This window comes from Danio rerio, chromosome 17, assembly GCF_052040795.2.
Source record: "Danio rerio strain M-AB ecotype USA chromosome 17, GRCz13ab, whole genome shotgun sequence".
NCBI classification, from domain to species: Eukaryota; Metazoa; Chordata; class Actinopteri; order Cypriniformes; family Danionidae; genus Danio; species Danio rerio.
In genome coordinates this window covers 41,460,421-41,474,492 of record NC_141037.1, presented here as the reverse complement: position 1 = coordinate 41,474,492, position 14,072 = coordinate 41,460,421, and the positions used below count along the sequence as shown (strand labels likewise).

Sequence of the window (14,072 nt, the reverse complement as noted above, 5' to 3'; positions counted from 1 at the left end):
CAGCATGCACTTACATTGCTTGGGCCACTAATAGAAAATATATGAGTTAATTTTATTATTTTAATTTAATTAATTCCTAAATAGCTGTACATTTTACAAAGTCAAACCTTGTCAAACCAATCTTGCTCATTTAGCATTATTATTACAGTTTCGTGAATTATAAATTAATTGATTTAAACTTCATTATTATTATTATTATTATTATAACTATGTTATTTATTATTATTAATTATTTATTATTTATATGTTGAGATGAGATGAATCGTTTACTCATGTGATTCAGATTGGCGATTCAAATTGTGGTTGCTATAGCAACGCGTGTTATGATTTGACTCCATATATAAACACCGAGACTCGCCGCTATCTGTTGATTGAGGAGAGGCGAATTTCTGAGGCATTTGCTGAGGATTACTGTGCTGATACTGCGATTCTTCAAGGAGACCAGAGAATTTCTGACAGAAGACTTTTATTTTACAAGGAGATCGACGCTCAGAGCTGAAATTATTCCTTTTCACACGTTTTGTTGCTCTTTTGTTGTGTTTATTTTGATTTTGATCTTGTTTTTATCGTTTTTATTGACATTTTTATTGATATTTGATCTTTGTTCTTGTTTTCAGGTTTGCTGGAGTTTGGAGGAGTTTGTCAGATGGGTGAAAACCGCAGTGAGTGTTTTAGTTTTTATTTGTTTATGATCAATCATGATATGATGTTGTGTAATATTTGGGGAAATGTGATGTAAATAAACTGGTACAAATGAACCCATTTCAACACAACTGTTCCCCGATATAAGTGATCAGATGTCTTTTATTCTCTGTAGATGCAGCTACTAAAGTTAACTGTTGATTAATTCTTATAATCTTATAATAAACGTGATATGTTGTTGTTGTTGTTGTTGTCGTTGTCTCAGGCCGCTCCAGATCCAGGAGTTCTGCTTTCATCCAGGCAGCTGTTCAGGACGTCAGGACACATGATGGTGATGGTGAAACCCAGACCGTGAGCCAAGAGCTTGATGGACCTCTGCCTTCCCTGTTGGCCAAATCTGTGTCCACAGATCAGGGTAACAGGAAGAGGAAGCGGCAGAGCGGCAGCCAGCAAACACCAGAAGATGAACGTCCGTCCACCTCATCTAGAAGAGCTCTCAAACGCTCTCGCAGAGGTCAGAATGGCTTATTGAAGAAGTGATGATGATGTTTCAGTAATGCTCTTTTGCAGTTTTCTCTACTGCTGCATGTTTTCTTTGAACACACATTTCTACTGCTCCTCTGTGTTGCAGACGCGTATGCAAAGGGCCCACTGCTGGGAGACGGTGGATTTGGCTCTGTGTTCGCTGGGATGCGCAGGTCCGATGGACTGCCAGTAAGTCGTTTTCTCCGCTCTTCATTCAAACAGCCTTTAGAAATCCTGATCTCAGTAAATGTGATGTGTGAGGATCAGGCAGGTGTGATTTATTATGCTTTATCTGTCTACAGGTCGCCATCAAGTATGTGTCTAAAGAGCGGACACAGAGGAGACTGAGAGTTGTGAGTTCAGTGTGAACCTGTTGTTGTGTTTGATGTTTCATTGGGTTCTGAATCCAATCGTTTGTCCTGCAGGAAGGTCAGGGTCGGCTGCCGCTGGAGGTGGCACTGATGACCCGCGTCAATTCAGCTCCTGCCTGCCCCAACGTCCTGCAGCTGCTTGACTGGTTTGACCGTCCCAGACGCTACATCCTGATCCTGGAGCGTCCGGATCCCTGCCAAGACCTCCAGAGCTTCTGTGAGGAGAACGGCTGTCTGGATGAGCGTCTGGCCAAGAAAGTGCTGGTGCAGCTGATCGCGGCTCTGAAACACTGCGAGAGCCGCGGAGTCCTGCACCGGGACGTCAAGCCAGAGAACCTGCTGATCTCCACAGAGTCCCAGGACATCAAGCTGCTGGACTTCGGCTGTGGAGATCTGCTCAAGCGCTCGGCCTACAAATACTTCGCAGGTGGGTTTGTGTTGCAGAAGGAAACACTCTGTGGATGTTTGTGAGCTTTTGATGATCCACCAAAGGGAATTTGTGTGTGCTGGAGTGTTTTGAACGGGTGTTTGTGTCTCCTTGTGTCTCTCAGGAACTATTCAATACGCTCCACCTGAGTGGTTCTGCAGACAGCGCTACCATGCGGGTCCAGCTACGGTGTGGTCAGTAGGAGTGACCCTCTTCAACATCCTGTGCAACCGTTTCCCCTTCGGAGGTGCACTGAGGGTCACGTCCAGAAGCAAACTGACCTTCCCCATAACTCTGTCAACAGGTAAGAGACTCACTGAGAGATCAGCAGAAGTGTGTTGCTTTGTGTTTCTGAACACGGTGTTGTGTGTATCAGAGTGCCGTCAGCTGATTGGCTGGTGTCTCAGTCCAGCGGCGGCTGATCGGCCCAGTTTGGACGATATTGAGCGCCATCCCTGGTTACAGTGAACAGGTGGCCAGTGACTTGACACTTATCTGAGTGACGCACTCATGGCTTTGATTGTGTTGTTAGGGTCAGTCTGGATTAATGATCTTAATGATTTGTGTAGGGTGAGCAGGAGTCACACAGGAAGTGCAGAGAACTGCTTCCTGATCACCTGCAGAATGAGGAGTGGGCATAAACTAATGGCCGACTCACCCAGGGCCGGGGCCCCTTTACCTGCACTAAGCCACGGCTTTAGATGGCTTTAATGTTAAAAGGGATTTTAATAATAAATGTATTATTTAGACAAATAATCCAGGTGTAGTGTCTTCCTAGAGTGACTGGAGAGAGCTCAAATAAAGGGAGAGTTCACACAGAAATCCAGATTTACTCACTGTTTACTCAAGCTCAAGCGGTTTCAAATCTTTAAGAGTTTCTTGTTTTCTGTTTTGCACAAAATAAAATGTTTTGAAGAAGCTGAAAACCTGTAACCGTTGACTTTCATAGTAGCAAAAACAAACAAGTCAATGGGTACAGCTTTTCAGCTTTCTTCAAAATATCTTCTTTTGTATTGAACAGAATAAAGAAACTCAAACAGGTTTGGAGCAAGTGAAAGGGAGTTAATGATACAGAATTGTTATTTTGGGGTGAACTATCCATTTAAGTCCTCTTAATGGAGGTTTTCATAATGGTTTTAAAATGAAGATTGCAGCTCTACTGACTGAGGCTAAAGGTGTGATGAAATATTGTTTAGGTTGTTATTCCATTAAATGATCTTATAGATCTATAATATATAAGTTTTGGTGGAGTTGTTGTGGTAATTTGCCCACAGTAGCAGTAAAACCTCTGAAATGGTGTACACATCTGATGATCTAAGACCTAGTTTTTTGTTTTTTTAATATTAGGAATGTTCAGAGCTCTGTTAGATGTACATTTGCATTCTACATTTCTGTTGTTGTAGCAGGGAGATGTTTGTTTTGTGGCATGAAAAGAGTTTAAGAACTTCAGTTTTAGCTGGGAGTACTACTGCATATGCACTCATGTGATTGGCTTAAATTATATTAAACTGAGAGACCCAGAAACAACACTGAGTCCTTTCTGAGACTGCAAGTCAAATATTTGGAAAAAACATTTAACCTTTCTTAAATGTATTTACATTTTTAATCATTAAAAACTTACAATATTAGAATCAATGAAAATAGGATGCAGATGCCAGAACATTGTCATTAACACTCTTTTGAATCATATTTCTACTAAAGAACAATGACTTTAGTTTACTCTACTTTACATTCTGCTGGTTCTGACATTAGAATAAATACTGAAGTCTGAACTCTGAGCTCTTTTATTCCTCTGCCTTTGTTGCTGTGTGGAAGGCATGTCTAATGAAGCATAACACACTTCATCACCAGCCTGAAACAGAATATATTTCATTAAAATAATAAACAAATAAATATATTATATTATATTGATGTAATTTGTGTTGCTGCTAAACTATTGCGAATGATATATATTAAAATTATTCTCAAAATGTGCTCATACCTCAACATGTCTGTTCTCAGCCCCAGAACCTACAGAAACTTAACAAAAGATAAGAATAATTTACATTTTATAATTTGAGATATCCATTTTTTACGAATAGCTGATGACCTGTAGTTTTCTTCTGACAGAGGCAGTAGACGCAGATGGAGAAGAGGAGAACACACACCGAACACACACTGAACAGCAGATTCCAGCAGAAAACACACTCTGATGCAGGTGATGTGGAGGTGCTGTTAAACCGTTCAGCACAAGGAGACTCTTGCTCTAAAATGAACAACAGGCCATTATTAAAGTGAATATATATTTAGTTATTATATTCATTTTATTTTATCTTTACTGATTACACACAATAATGAAAAATATGAGTTTAACACTGATGAATTTGCTAAAAGTGGTTGGAAAATCAGAAGTTAAAGATTCTAATATTAAATACACTATAAATCATCGTTTTACAAAATATAATGAATTTGCTGTTAATTTAATTTAAAGTATTATTAGAAACTAAGATACACTTTAAAAACTAATTATAAACACTTATTTTACTAATATACTTTATTAAATATACAATTTTTCTGTATTTGAAGTTGGACTATGGCTGCAGGATTGTGTTGCTTAATTATTTGCAGGACTTTGCATTAATTATCGATAAAATTCATTCAAATAATATTAAAATAATAAAACTTTAGGTAAACATGTAAACTTATCATTAAAGCACAGCTATATTATGAAGAGATAAACTATAATTGACACTAATATTAGCTGTAATCCATAATCATCAAAATGAACTGAAATAAACACTTGAAATAAATTATTCTGAGTGTCATGAATGATTAAATAATTCCCCAGCACGGTTTAATTGAGAAAATATCTTTTGCAACACATTTTTAAACATAATATGTTAAATAAATAATCTCTAATAACTCATGACACAATATTTTAATAGTTATTTTACAAGACACTAGTATTCAGCTTAAAGTGCAGTTTAAAGGCTCACTGGGTTAATTAGGTTAACTAAAGTTAGTTTAATTTAGGCAAATCATAGGACAACAGTGCTTGGTTCTGTAGGCAAAAAAAAAAAAAAAATCTTACAGGGCTAATAATAATGTGCTTATTTTTTTGTTTGTTTTTATCAAAAACTGTTTTCACTTCAGCCAAACTGAAAAATAAACTTCACTGATCTGATAAGATCTCTTAGATCATTGTCACAAAGCACAGATTTTCCATTAGGCTTTCTTTAGTCTTGTGTATTGATTAATGTGCGCGAGGGCAACTATTGGTTTAATGAGGGAGTTTTCTGAGAGATGAAGAGCTGTAAAGTGAGTGTTCAATTACAAAAAGAAATGATTATACAAACTCAGTGTTTCCTTTTATTAACATTAACAAAACCGTATTACTTTAAAAGAAATATAATTATCAAAGCATGTCTTAGAGCGAATAAGGCCAACAGGTTTTTTATGTAATCGCCTTTTATCTTAATTTATATATAAAATAAATGTTTAATTAGTAATCACTACTGATGGGTTAGATTTTCAATATTCAATATTGTTCAGTAATTATTCAGCAGTAATTAAACATCTCTGTAGCATTTCCTCCTGCAGATGTGGTTCAGTCAGTTCAGCACTGCAGGGAGCTGTCCATTGTGCTGAATTTACTCCACACTAAACTCTCTTCACACATTAAATTCATTATAAGTGTCTGATCAGTGAACAGGATACTGTCATTTCTCAACAACTAAAGAAGGTCTAATGTAGAAATTAAAAGATAATAGGAAATACAAACAGATGGATTTGCTTTATGAAAGGAAATTTTGTTGAATGATTATTACAATTTGGTTTAAATGTTGAATGTTGCACTCGTATATGTTGCATTGCTCTGCTCTTCTTTAAATAAATCAAACCTCAGTTGTGTGCTGTTTACACTGTCTCTGATTCATGGTACGTATTTTAATAAATCAGACTTTTGCATCTTCAGTTTCTCATCAATTCCAAGTCATGAAAATAATAAAAGCAACATTTACAGCTGCAGCGTGCACTAAATATTTTCTTACTTTTCTTATTTCTGTTTTTGTCTAACCACAGTTTATCTCATGCATTGATGTGTGTATTGAGCATGCAAGATCACCAGCTTGACCACAAACAGTTTTAGGACATTCAGTCTGTTGCATGCCTGAATAAAAACACTTGTGGTTTGTGTTCTCGCCTAGCTTTTCACAGCAACTGCAACATCACTGCACCAGGAGCGTCAGTAAAGACCAAGAAGAAGAAGAAGAAACACAGCACTGAGCCTGAAAGCTGATGTACTGAAGGCTGCAAGCAGAATCATTTATGACCCAGAGATAATTTAATATAAAAAATGTATATCAATATAAGAAATGAACCATATTATTAATCATATTATTCATTTCATAAAGAGTTTTTAACTACATTGAAAAAATAGAAACCTGTTTACCTTTAATATGTTTACTTTAATTAACTTTGATATATTTTTACTACTGTAAACTGGTGTATAAAATCAGGCCGCTTCAATGCACACTTTGCACCCTTAACAGAAGTTCAGAAGCTCAAATCACATCAAATCATCAAACGTAATGACAAACGAGAGATGTTTTTCTGAATAAAATACAATCTTTTTTTTTGTTTTAATATAAATGAACAAGGCTAGATAGGTTAGGAAAATTCTAGCAAACGTACAAGCTAATTGTCATTACAGACCTTGTGATAGTAATTTAGCTTATTGAAAGCTGTATATTAGTAATGAAAACAGCTATCTAGATTCATACAAACAGAAATAATGTATTTATAAACTTGCACCTTTCTGCTGTGGACGCCATCTTGTGGTCAGACGCGGGAACTCATTCGGCAGGTGAACTTTTGTGCTTTCTAGCCGTTGAGTGAACACAAAGTCCCTTAAAAAGCCTTCACATACATCCAAAAAAACGAAAACATTAATAAAACTTAATAATATTAAATCTGAAAACAAGAGCAAATGAAAAGTACATAAATATGACTGAACCATGTAGCCTACCAGATGATGATACAAACGGCCATGTGATCTGAAATCGTGCGTAGACCATAGACTGTAAAATATAGGCATAGACATAGAAATGGTGAAACGATTTAATTTACTTTCTATTATTTACAATAATAAACTTTTTTTAACTTATATTCCTAATATCTACGTGAGCAGTTAGCACTGTACGTGTAATTAACCAGCAAGCACTTACATTGCTTGGGCCACTAATAGAAAATATATGAGTTAATTTTATTATTTTAATTTAATTAATTCCTAAATAGCTGTACATTTTACAAAGTCAAACCTTGTCAAACCAATCTTGCTCATTTAGCATTATTATTACAGTTTCGTGAATTATAAATTAATTGATTTAAACTTCATTATTATTATTATTATTATTATAACTATGTTATTTATTATTATTAATTATTTATTATTTATATGTTGAGATGAGATGAATCGTTTACTCATGTGATTCAGATTGGCGATTCAAATTGTGGTTGCTATAGCAACGCGTGTTATGATTTGACTCCATATATAAACACCGAGACTCGCCGCTATCTGTTGATTGAGGAGAGGCGAATTTCTGAGGCATTTGCTGAGGATTACTGTGCTGATACTGCGATTCTTCAAGGAGACCAGAGAATTTCTGACAGAAGACTTTTATTTTACAAGGAGATCGACGCTCAGAGCTGAAATTATTCCTTTTCACACGTTTTGTTGCTCTTTTGTTGTGTTTATTTTGATTTTGATCTTGTTTTTATCGTTTTTATTGACATTTTTATTGATATTTGATCTTTGTTCTTGTTTTCAGGTTTGCTGGAGTTTGGAGGAGTTTGTCAGATGGGTGAAAACCGCAGTGAGTGTTTTAGTTTTTATTTGTTTATGATCAATCATGATATGATGTTGTGTAATATTTGGGGAAATGTGATGTAAATAAACTGGTACAAATGAACCCATTTCAACACAACTGTTCCCCGATATAAGTGATCAGATGTCTTTTATTCTCTGTAGATGCAGCTACTAAAGTTAATTGTTGATTAATTCTTATAATCTTATAATAAACGTGATATGTTGTTGTTGTTGTTGTCGTTGTCTCAGGCCGCTCCAGATCCAGGAGTTCTGCTTTCATCCAGGCAGCTGTTCAGGACGTCAGGACACATGATGGTGATGGTGAAACCCAGACCGTGAGCCAAGAGCTTGATGGACCTCTGCCTTCCCTGTTGGCCAAATCTGTGTCCACAGATCAGGGTAACAGGAAGAGGAAGCGGCAGAGCGGCAGCCAGCAAACACCAGAAGATGAACGTCCGTCCACCTCATCTAGAAGAGCTCTCAAACGCTCTCGCAGAGGTCAGAATGGCTTATTGAAGAAGTGATGATGATGTTTCAGTAATGCTCTTTTGCAGTTTTCTCTACTGCTGCATGTTTTCTTTGAACACACATTTCTACTGCTCCTCTGTGTTGCAGACGCGTATGCAAAGGGCCCACTGCTGGGAGACGGTGGATTTGGCTCTGTGTTCGCTGGGATGCGCAGGTCCGATGGACTGCCAGTAAGTCGTTTTCTCCGCTCTTCATTCAAACAGCCTTTAGAAATCCTGATCTCAGTAAATGTGATGTGTGAGGATCAGGCAGGTGTGATTTATTATGCTTTATCTGTCTACAGGTCGCCATCAAGTATGTGTCTAAAGAGCGGACACAGAGGAGACTGAGAGTTGTGAGTTCAGTGTGAACCTGTTGTTGTGTTTGATGTTTCATTGGGTTCTGAATCCAATCGTTTGTCCTGCAGGAAGGTCAGGGTCGGCTGCCGCTGGAGGTGGCACTGATGACCCGCGTCAATTCAGCTCCTGCCTGCCCCAACGTCCTGCAGCTGCTTGACTGGTTTGACCGTCCCAGACGCTACATCCTGATCCTGGAGCGTCCGGATCCCTGCCAAGACCTCCAGAGCTTCTGTGAGGAGAACGGCTGTCTGGATGAGCGTCTGGCCAAGAAAGTGCTGGTGCAGCTGATCGCGGCTCTGAAACACTGCGAGAGCCGCGGAGTCCTGCACCGGGACGTCAAGCCAGAGAACCTGCTGATCTCCACAGAGTCCCAGGACATCAAGCTGCTGGACTTCGGCTGTGGAGATCTGCTCAAGCGCTCGGCCTACAAATACTTCGCAGGTGGGTTTGTGTTGCAGAAGGAAACACTCTGTGGATGTTTGTGAGCTTTTGATGATCCACCAAAGGGAATTTGTGTGTGCTGGAGTGTTTTGAACGGGTGTTTGTGTCTCCTTGTGTCTCTCAGGAACTATTCAATACGCTCCACCTGAGTGGTTCTGCAGACAGCGCTACCATGCGGGTCCAGCTACGGTGTGGTCAGTAGGAGTGACCCTCTTCAACATCCTGTGCAACCGTTTCCCCTTCGGAGGTGCACTGAGGGTCACGTCCAGAAGCAAACTGACCTTCCCCATAACTCTGTCAACAGGTAAGAGACTCACTGAGAGATCAGCAGAAGTGTGTTGCTTTGTGTTTCTGAACACGGTGTTGTGTGTATCAGAGTGCCGTCAGCTGATTGGCTGGTGTCTCAGTCCAGCGGCGGCTGATCGGCCCAGTTTGGACGATATTGAGCGCCATCCCTGGTTACAGTGAACAGGTGGCCAGTGACTTGACACTTATCTGAGTGACGCACTCATGGCTTTGATTGTGTTGTTAGGGTCAGTCTGGATTAATGATCTTAATGATTTGTGTAGGGTGAGCAGGAGTCACACAGGAAGTGCAGAGAACTGCTTCCTGATCACCTGCAGAATGAGGAGTGGGCATAAACTAATGGCCGACTCACCCAGGGCCGGGGCCCCTTTACCTGCACTAAGCCACGGCTTTAGATGGCTTTAATGTTAAAAGGGATTTTAATAATAAATGTATTATTTAGACAAATAATCCAGGTGTAGTGTCTTCCTAGAGTGACTGGAGAGAGCTCAAATAAAGGGAGAGTTCACACAGAAATCCAGATTTACTCACTGTTTACTCAAGCTCAAGCGGTTTCAAATCTTTAAGAGTTTCTTGTTTTCTGTTTTGCACAAAATAAAATGTTTTGAAGAAGCTGAAAACCTGTAACCGTTGACTTTCATAGTAGCAAAAACAAACAAGTCAATGGGTACAGCTTTTCAGCTTTCTTCAAAATATCTTCTTTTGTATTGAACAGAATAAAGAAACTCAAACAGGTTTGGAGCAAGTGAAAGGGAGTTAATGATACAGAATTGTTATTTTGGGGTGAACTATCCATTTAAGTCCTCTTAATGGAGGTTTTCATAATGGTTTTAAAATGAAGATTGCAGCTCTACTGACTGAGGCTAAAGGTGTGATGAAATATTGTTTAGGTTGTTATTCCATTAAATGATCTTATAGATCTATAATATATAAGTTTTGGTGGAGTTGTTGTGGTAATTTGCCCACAGTAGCAGTAAAACCTCTGAAATGGTGTACACATCTGATGATCTAAGACCTAGTTTTTTGTTTTTTTAATATTAGGAATGTTCAGAGCTCTGTTAGATGTACATTTGCATTCTACATTTCTGTTGTTGTAGCAGGGAGATGTTTGTTTTGTGGCATGAAAAGAGTTTAAGAACTTCAGTTTTAGCTGGGAGTACTACTGCATATGCACTCATGTGATTGGCTTAAATTATATTAAACTGAGAGACCCAGAAACAACACTGAGTCCTTTCTGAGACTGCAAGTCAAATATTTGGAAAAAACATTTAACCTTTCTTAAATGTATTTACATTTTTAATCATTAAAAACTTACAATATTAGAATCAATGAAAATAGGATGCAGATGCCAGAACATTGTCATTAACACTCTTTTGAATCATATTTCTACTAAAGAACAATGACTTTAGTTTACTCTACTTTACATTCTGCTGGTTCTGACATTAGAATAAATACTGAAGTCTGAACTCTGAGCTCTTTTATTCCTCTGCCTTTGTTGCTGTGTGGAAGGCATGTCTAATGAAGCATAACACACTTCATCACCAGCCTGAAACAGAATATATTTCATTAAAATAATAAACAAATAAATATATTATATTATATTGATGTAATTTGTGTTGCTGCTAAACTATTGCGAATGATATATATTAAAATTATTCTCAAAATGTGCTCATACCTCAACATGTCTGTTCTCAGCCCCAGAACCTACAGAAACTTAACAAAAGATAAGAATAATTTACATTTTATAATTTGAGATATCCATTTTTTACGAATAGCTGATGACCTGTAGTTTTCTTCTGACAGAGGCAGTAGACGCAGATGGAGAAGAGGAGAACACACACCGAACACACACTGAACAGCAGATTCCAGCAGAAAACACACTCTGATGCAGGTGATGTGGAGGTGCTGTTAAACCGTTCAGCACAAGGAGACTCTTGCTCTAAAATGAACAACAGGCCATTATTAAAGTGAATATATATTTAGTTATTATATTCATTTTATTTTATCTTTACTGATTACACACAATAATGAAAAATATGAGTTTAACACTGATGAATTTGCTAAAAGTGGTTGGAAAATCAGAAGTTAAAGATTCTAATATTAAATACACTATAAATCATCGTTTTACAAAATATAATGAATTTGCTGTTAATTTAATTTAAAGTATTATTAGAAACTAAGATACACTTTAAAAACTAATTATAAACACTTATTTTACTAATATACTTTATTAAATATACAATTTTTCTGTATTTGAAGTTGGACTATGGCTGCAGGATTGTGTTGCTTAATTATTTGCAGGACTTTGCATTAATTATCGATAAAATTCATTCAAATAATATTAAAATAATAAAACTTTAGGTAAACATGTAAACTTATCATTAAAGCACAGCTATATTATGAAGAGATAAACTATAATTGACACTAATATTAGCTGTAATCCATAATCATCAAAATGAACTGAAATAAACACTTGAAATAAATTATTCTGAGTGTCATGAATGATTAAATAATTCCCCAGCACGGTTTAATTGAGAAAATATCTTTTGCAACACATTTTTAAACATAATATGTTAAATAAATAATCTCTAATAACTCATGACACAATATTTTAATAGTTATTTTACAAGACACTAGTATTCAGCTTAAAGTGCAGTTTAAAGGCTCACTGGGTTAATTAGGTTAACTAAAGTTAGTTTAATTTAGGCAAATCATAGGACAACAGTGCTTGGTTCTGTAGGCAAAAAAAAAAAAAAAATCTTACAGGGCTAATAATAATGTGCTTATTTTTTTGTTTGTTTTTATCAAAAACTGTTTTCACTTCAGCCAAACTGAAAAATAAACTTCACTGATCTGATAAGATCTCTTAGATCATTGTCACAAAGCACAGATTTTCCATTAGGCTTTCTTTAGTCTTGTGTATTGATTAATGTGCGCGAGGGCAACTATTGGTTTAATGAGGGAGTTTTCTGAGAGATGAAGAGCTGTAAAGTGAGTGTTCAATTACAAAAAGAAATGATTATACAAACTCAGTGTTTCCTTTTATTAACATTAACAAAACCGTATTACTTTAAAAGAAATATAATTATCAAAGCATGTCTTAGAGCGAATAAGGCCAACAGGTTTTTTATGTAATCGCCTTTTATCTTAATTTATATATAAAATAAATGTTTAATTAGTAATCACTACTGATGGGTTAGATTTTCAATATTCAATATTGTTCAGTAATTATTCAGCAGTAATTAAACATCTCTGTAGCATTTCCTCCTGCAGATGTGGTTCAGTCAGTTCAGCACTGCAGGGAGCTGTCCATTGTGCTGAATTTACTCCACACTAAACTCTCTTCACACATTAAATTCATTATAAGTGTCTGATCAGTGAACAGGATACTGTCATTTCTCAACAACTAAAGAAGGTCTAATGTAGAAATTAAAAGATAATAGGAAATACAAACAGATGGATTTGCTTTATGAAAGGAAATTTTGTTGAATGATTATTACAATTTGGTTTAAATGTTGAATGTTGCACTCGTATATGTTGCATTGCTCTGCTCTTCTTTAAATAAATCAAACCTCAGTTGTGTGCTGTTTACACTGTCTCTGATTCATGGTACGTATTTTAATAAATCAGACTTTTGCATCTTCAGTTTCTCATCAATTCCAAGTCATGAAAATAATAAAAGCAACATTTACAGCTGCAGCGTGCACTAAATATTTTCTTACTTTTCTTATTTCTGTTTTTGTCTAACCACAGTTTATCTCATGCATTGATGTGTGTATTGAGCATGCAAGATCACCAGCTTGACCACAAACAGTTTTAGGACATTCAGTCTGTTGCATGCCTGAATAAAAACACTTGTGGTTTGTGTTCTCGCCTAGCTTTTCACAGCAACTGCAACATCACTGCACCAGGAGCGTCAGTAAAGACCAAGAAGAAGAAGAAGAAACACAGCACTGAGCCTGAAAGCTGATGTACTGAAGGCTGCAAGCAGAATCATTTATGACCCAGAGATAATTTAATATAAAAAATGTATATCAATATAAGAAATGAACCATATTATTAATCATATTATTCATTTCATAAAGAGTTTTTAACTACATTGAAAAAATAGAAACCTGTTTACCTTTAATATGTTTACTTTAATTAACTTTGATATATTTTTACTACTGTAAACTGGTGTATAAAATCAGGCCGCTTCAATGCACACTTTGCACCCTTAACAGAAGTTCAGAAGCTCAAATCACATCAAATCATCAAACGTAATGACAAACGAGAGATGTTTTTCTGAATAAAATACAATCTTTTTTTTTGTTTTAATATAAATGAACAAGGCTAGATAGGTTAGGAAAATTCTAGCAAACGTACAAGCTAATTGTCATTACAGACCTTGTGATAGTAATTTAGCTTATTGAAAGCTGTATATTAGTAATGAAAACAGCTATCTAGATTCATACAAACAGAAATAATGTATTTATAAACTTGCACCTTTCTGCTGTGGACGCCATCTTGTGGTCAGACGCGGGAACTCATTCGGCAGGTGAACTTTTGTGCTTTCTAGCCGTTGAGTGAACACAAAGTCCCTTAAAAAGCCTTCACATACATCCAAAAAAACGAAAACATTAATAAAACTTAATAATATTAAATCTGAA

At 36.5% G+C, this 14,072-nt stretch overlaps 2 protein-coding genes across 6 annotated transcripts; both read left to right on the top strand.

Moving 5' to 3' along the window:
* Positions 1-63: 63 nt before the first annotated feature.
* LOC141378453 (serine/threonine-protein kinase pim-3-like) lies at positions 64-5,916 on the top strand. 2 transcript variants are annotated; one of them, XM_087290889.1, is made up of 8 exons: positions 64-662; positions 908-1,156; positions 1,274-1,356; positions 1,470-1,520; positions 1,593-1,965; positions 2,090-2,269; positions 2,342-2,437; positions 2,535-3,486. In XM_087290889.1, exons 1-7 carry the CDS (start codon positions 647-649, stop codon positions 2,431-2,433), a joined length of 1,044 nt encoding a protein of 347 aa, XP_087147015.1. In that variant the 5' UTR covers positions 64-646; the 3' UTR covers positions 2,434-2,437; positions 2,535-3,486. The 2 variants fall into 2 exon arrangements, with proteins under 2 accessions (XP_087147015.1, XP_087147016.1); XM_087290890.1 differs by lacking the exons at positions 2,342-2,437; positions 2,535-3,486 and adding an exon at positions 4,075-5,916 and having other exon boundaries at positions 260-662.
* On the top strand, positions 4,075-14,069 carry LOC141378452 (serine/threonine-protein kinase pim-3-like). Of its 4 annotated transcripts, XM_087290893.1 has the most exons (9): positions 4,075-4,162; positions 6,150-6,242; positions 7,773-7,817; positions 8,060-8,308; positions 8,426-8,508; positions 8,622-8,672; positions 8,745-9,117; positions 9,242-9,421; positions 11,227-13,068. In XM_087290893.1, the coding sequence occupies exons 3-9, from the start codon at positions 7,802-7,804 to the stop codon at positions 11,307-11,309; spliced, it is 1,035 nt and encodes a 344-aa protein (XP_087147019.1). In that variant the 5' UTR covers positions 4,075-4,162; positions 6,150-6,242; positions 7,773-7,801; the 3' UTR covers positions 11,310-13,068. The 4 variants fall into 4 exon arrangements, 3 of the variants coding, with proteins under 3 accessions (XP_087147019.1, XP_087147017.1, XP_087147018.1); XM_087290891.1 differs by lacking the exons at positions 4,075-4,162; positions 6,150-6,242; positions 11,227-13,068 and adding exons at positions 9,494-9,589; positions 9,687-10,638 and having other exon boundaries at positions 7,219-7,817; XR_015513692.1 differs by lacking the exons at positions 4,075-4,162; positions 6,150-6,242 and adding an exon at positions 13,302-14,069 and having other exon boundaries at positions 7,432-7,817; positions 11,227-11,390.
* The last annotated feature ends 3 nt before the right edge of the window (positions 14,070-14,072 follow it).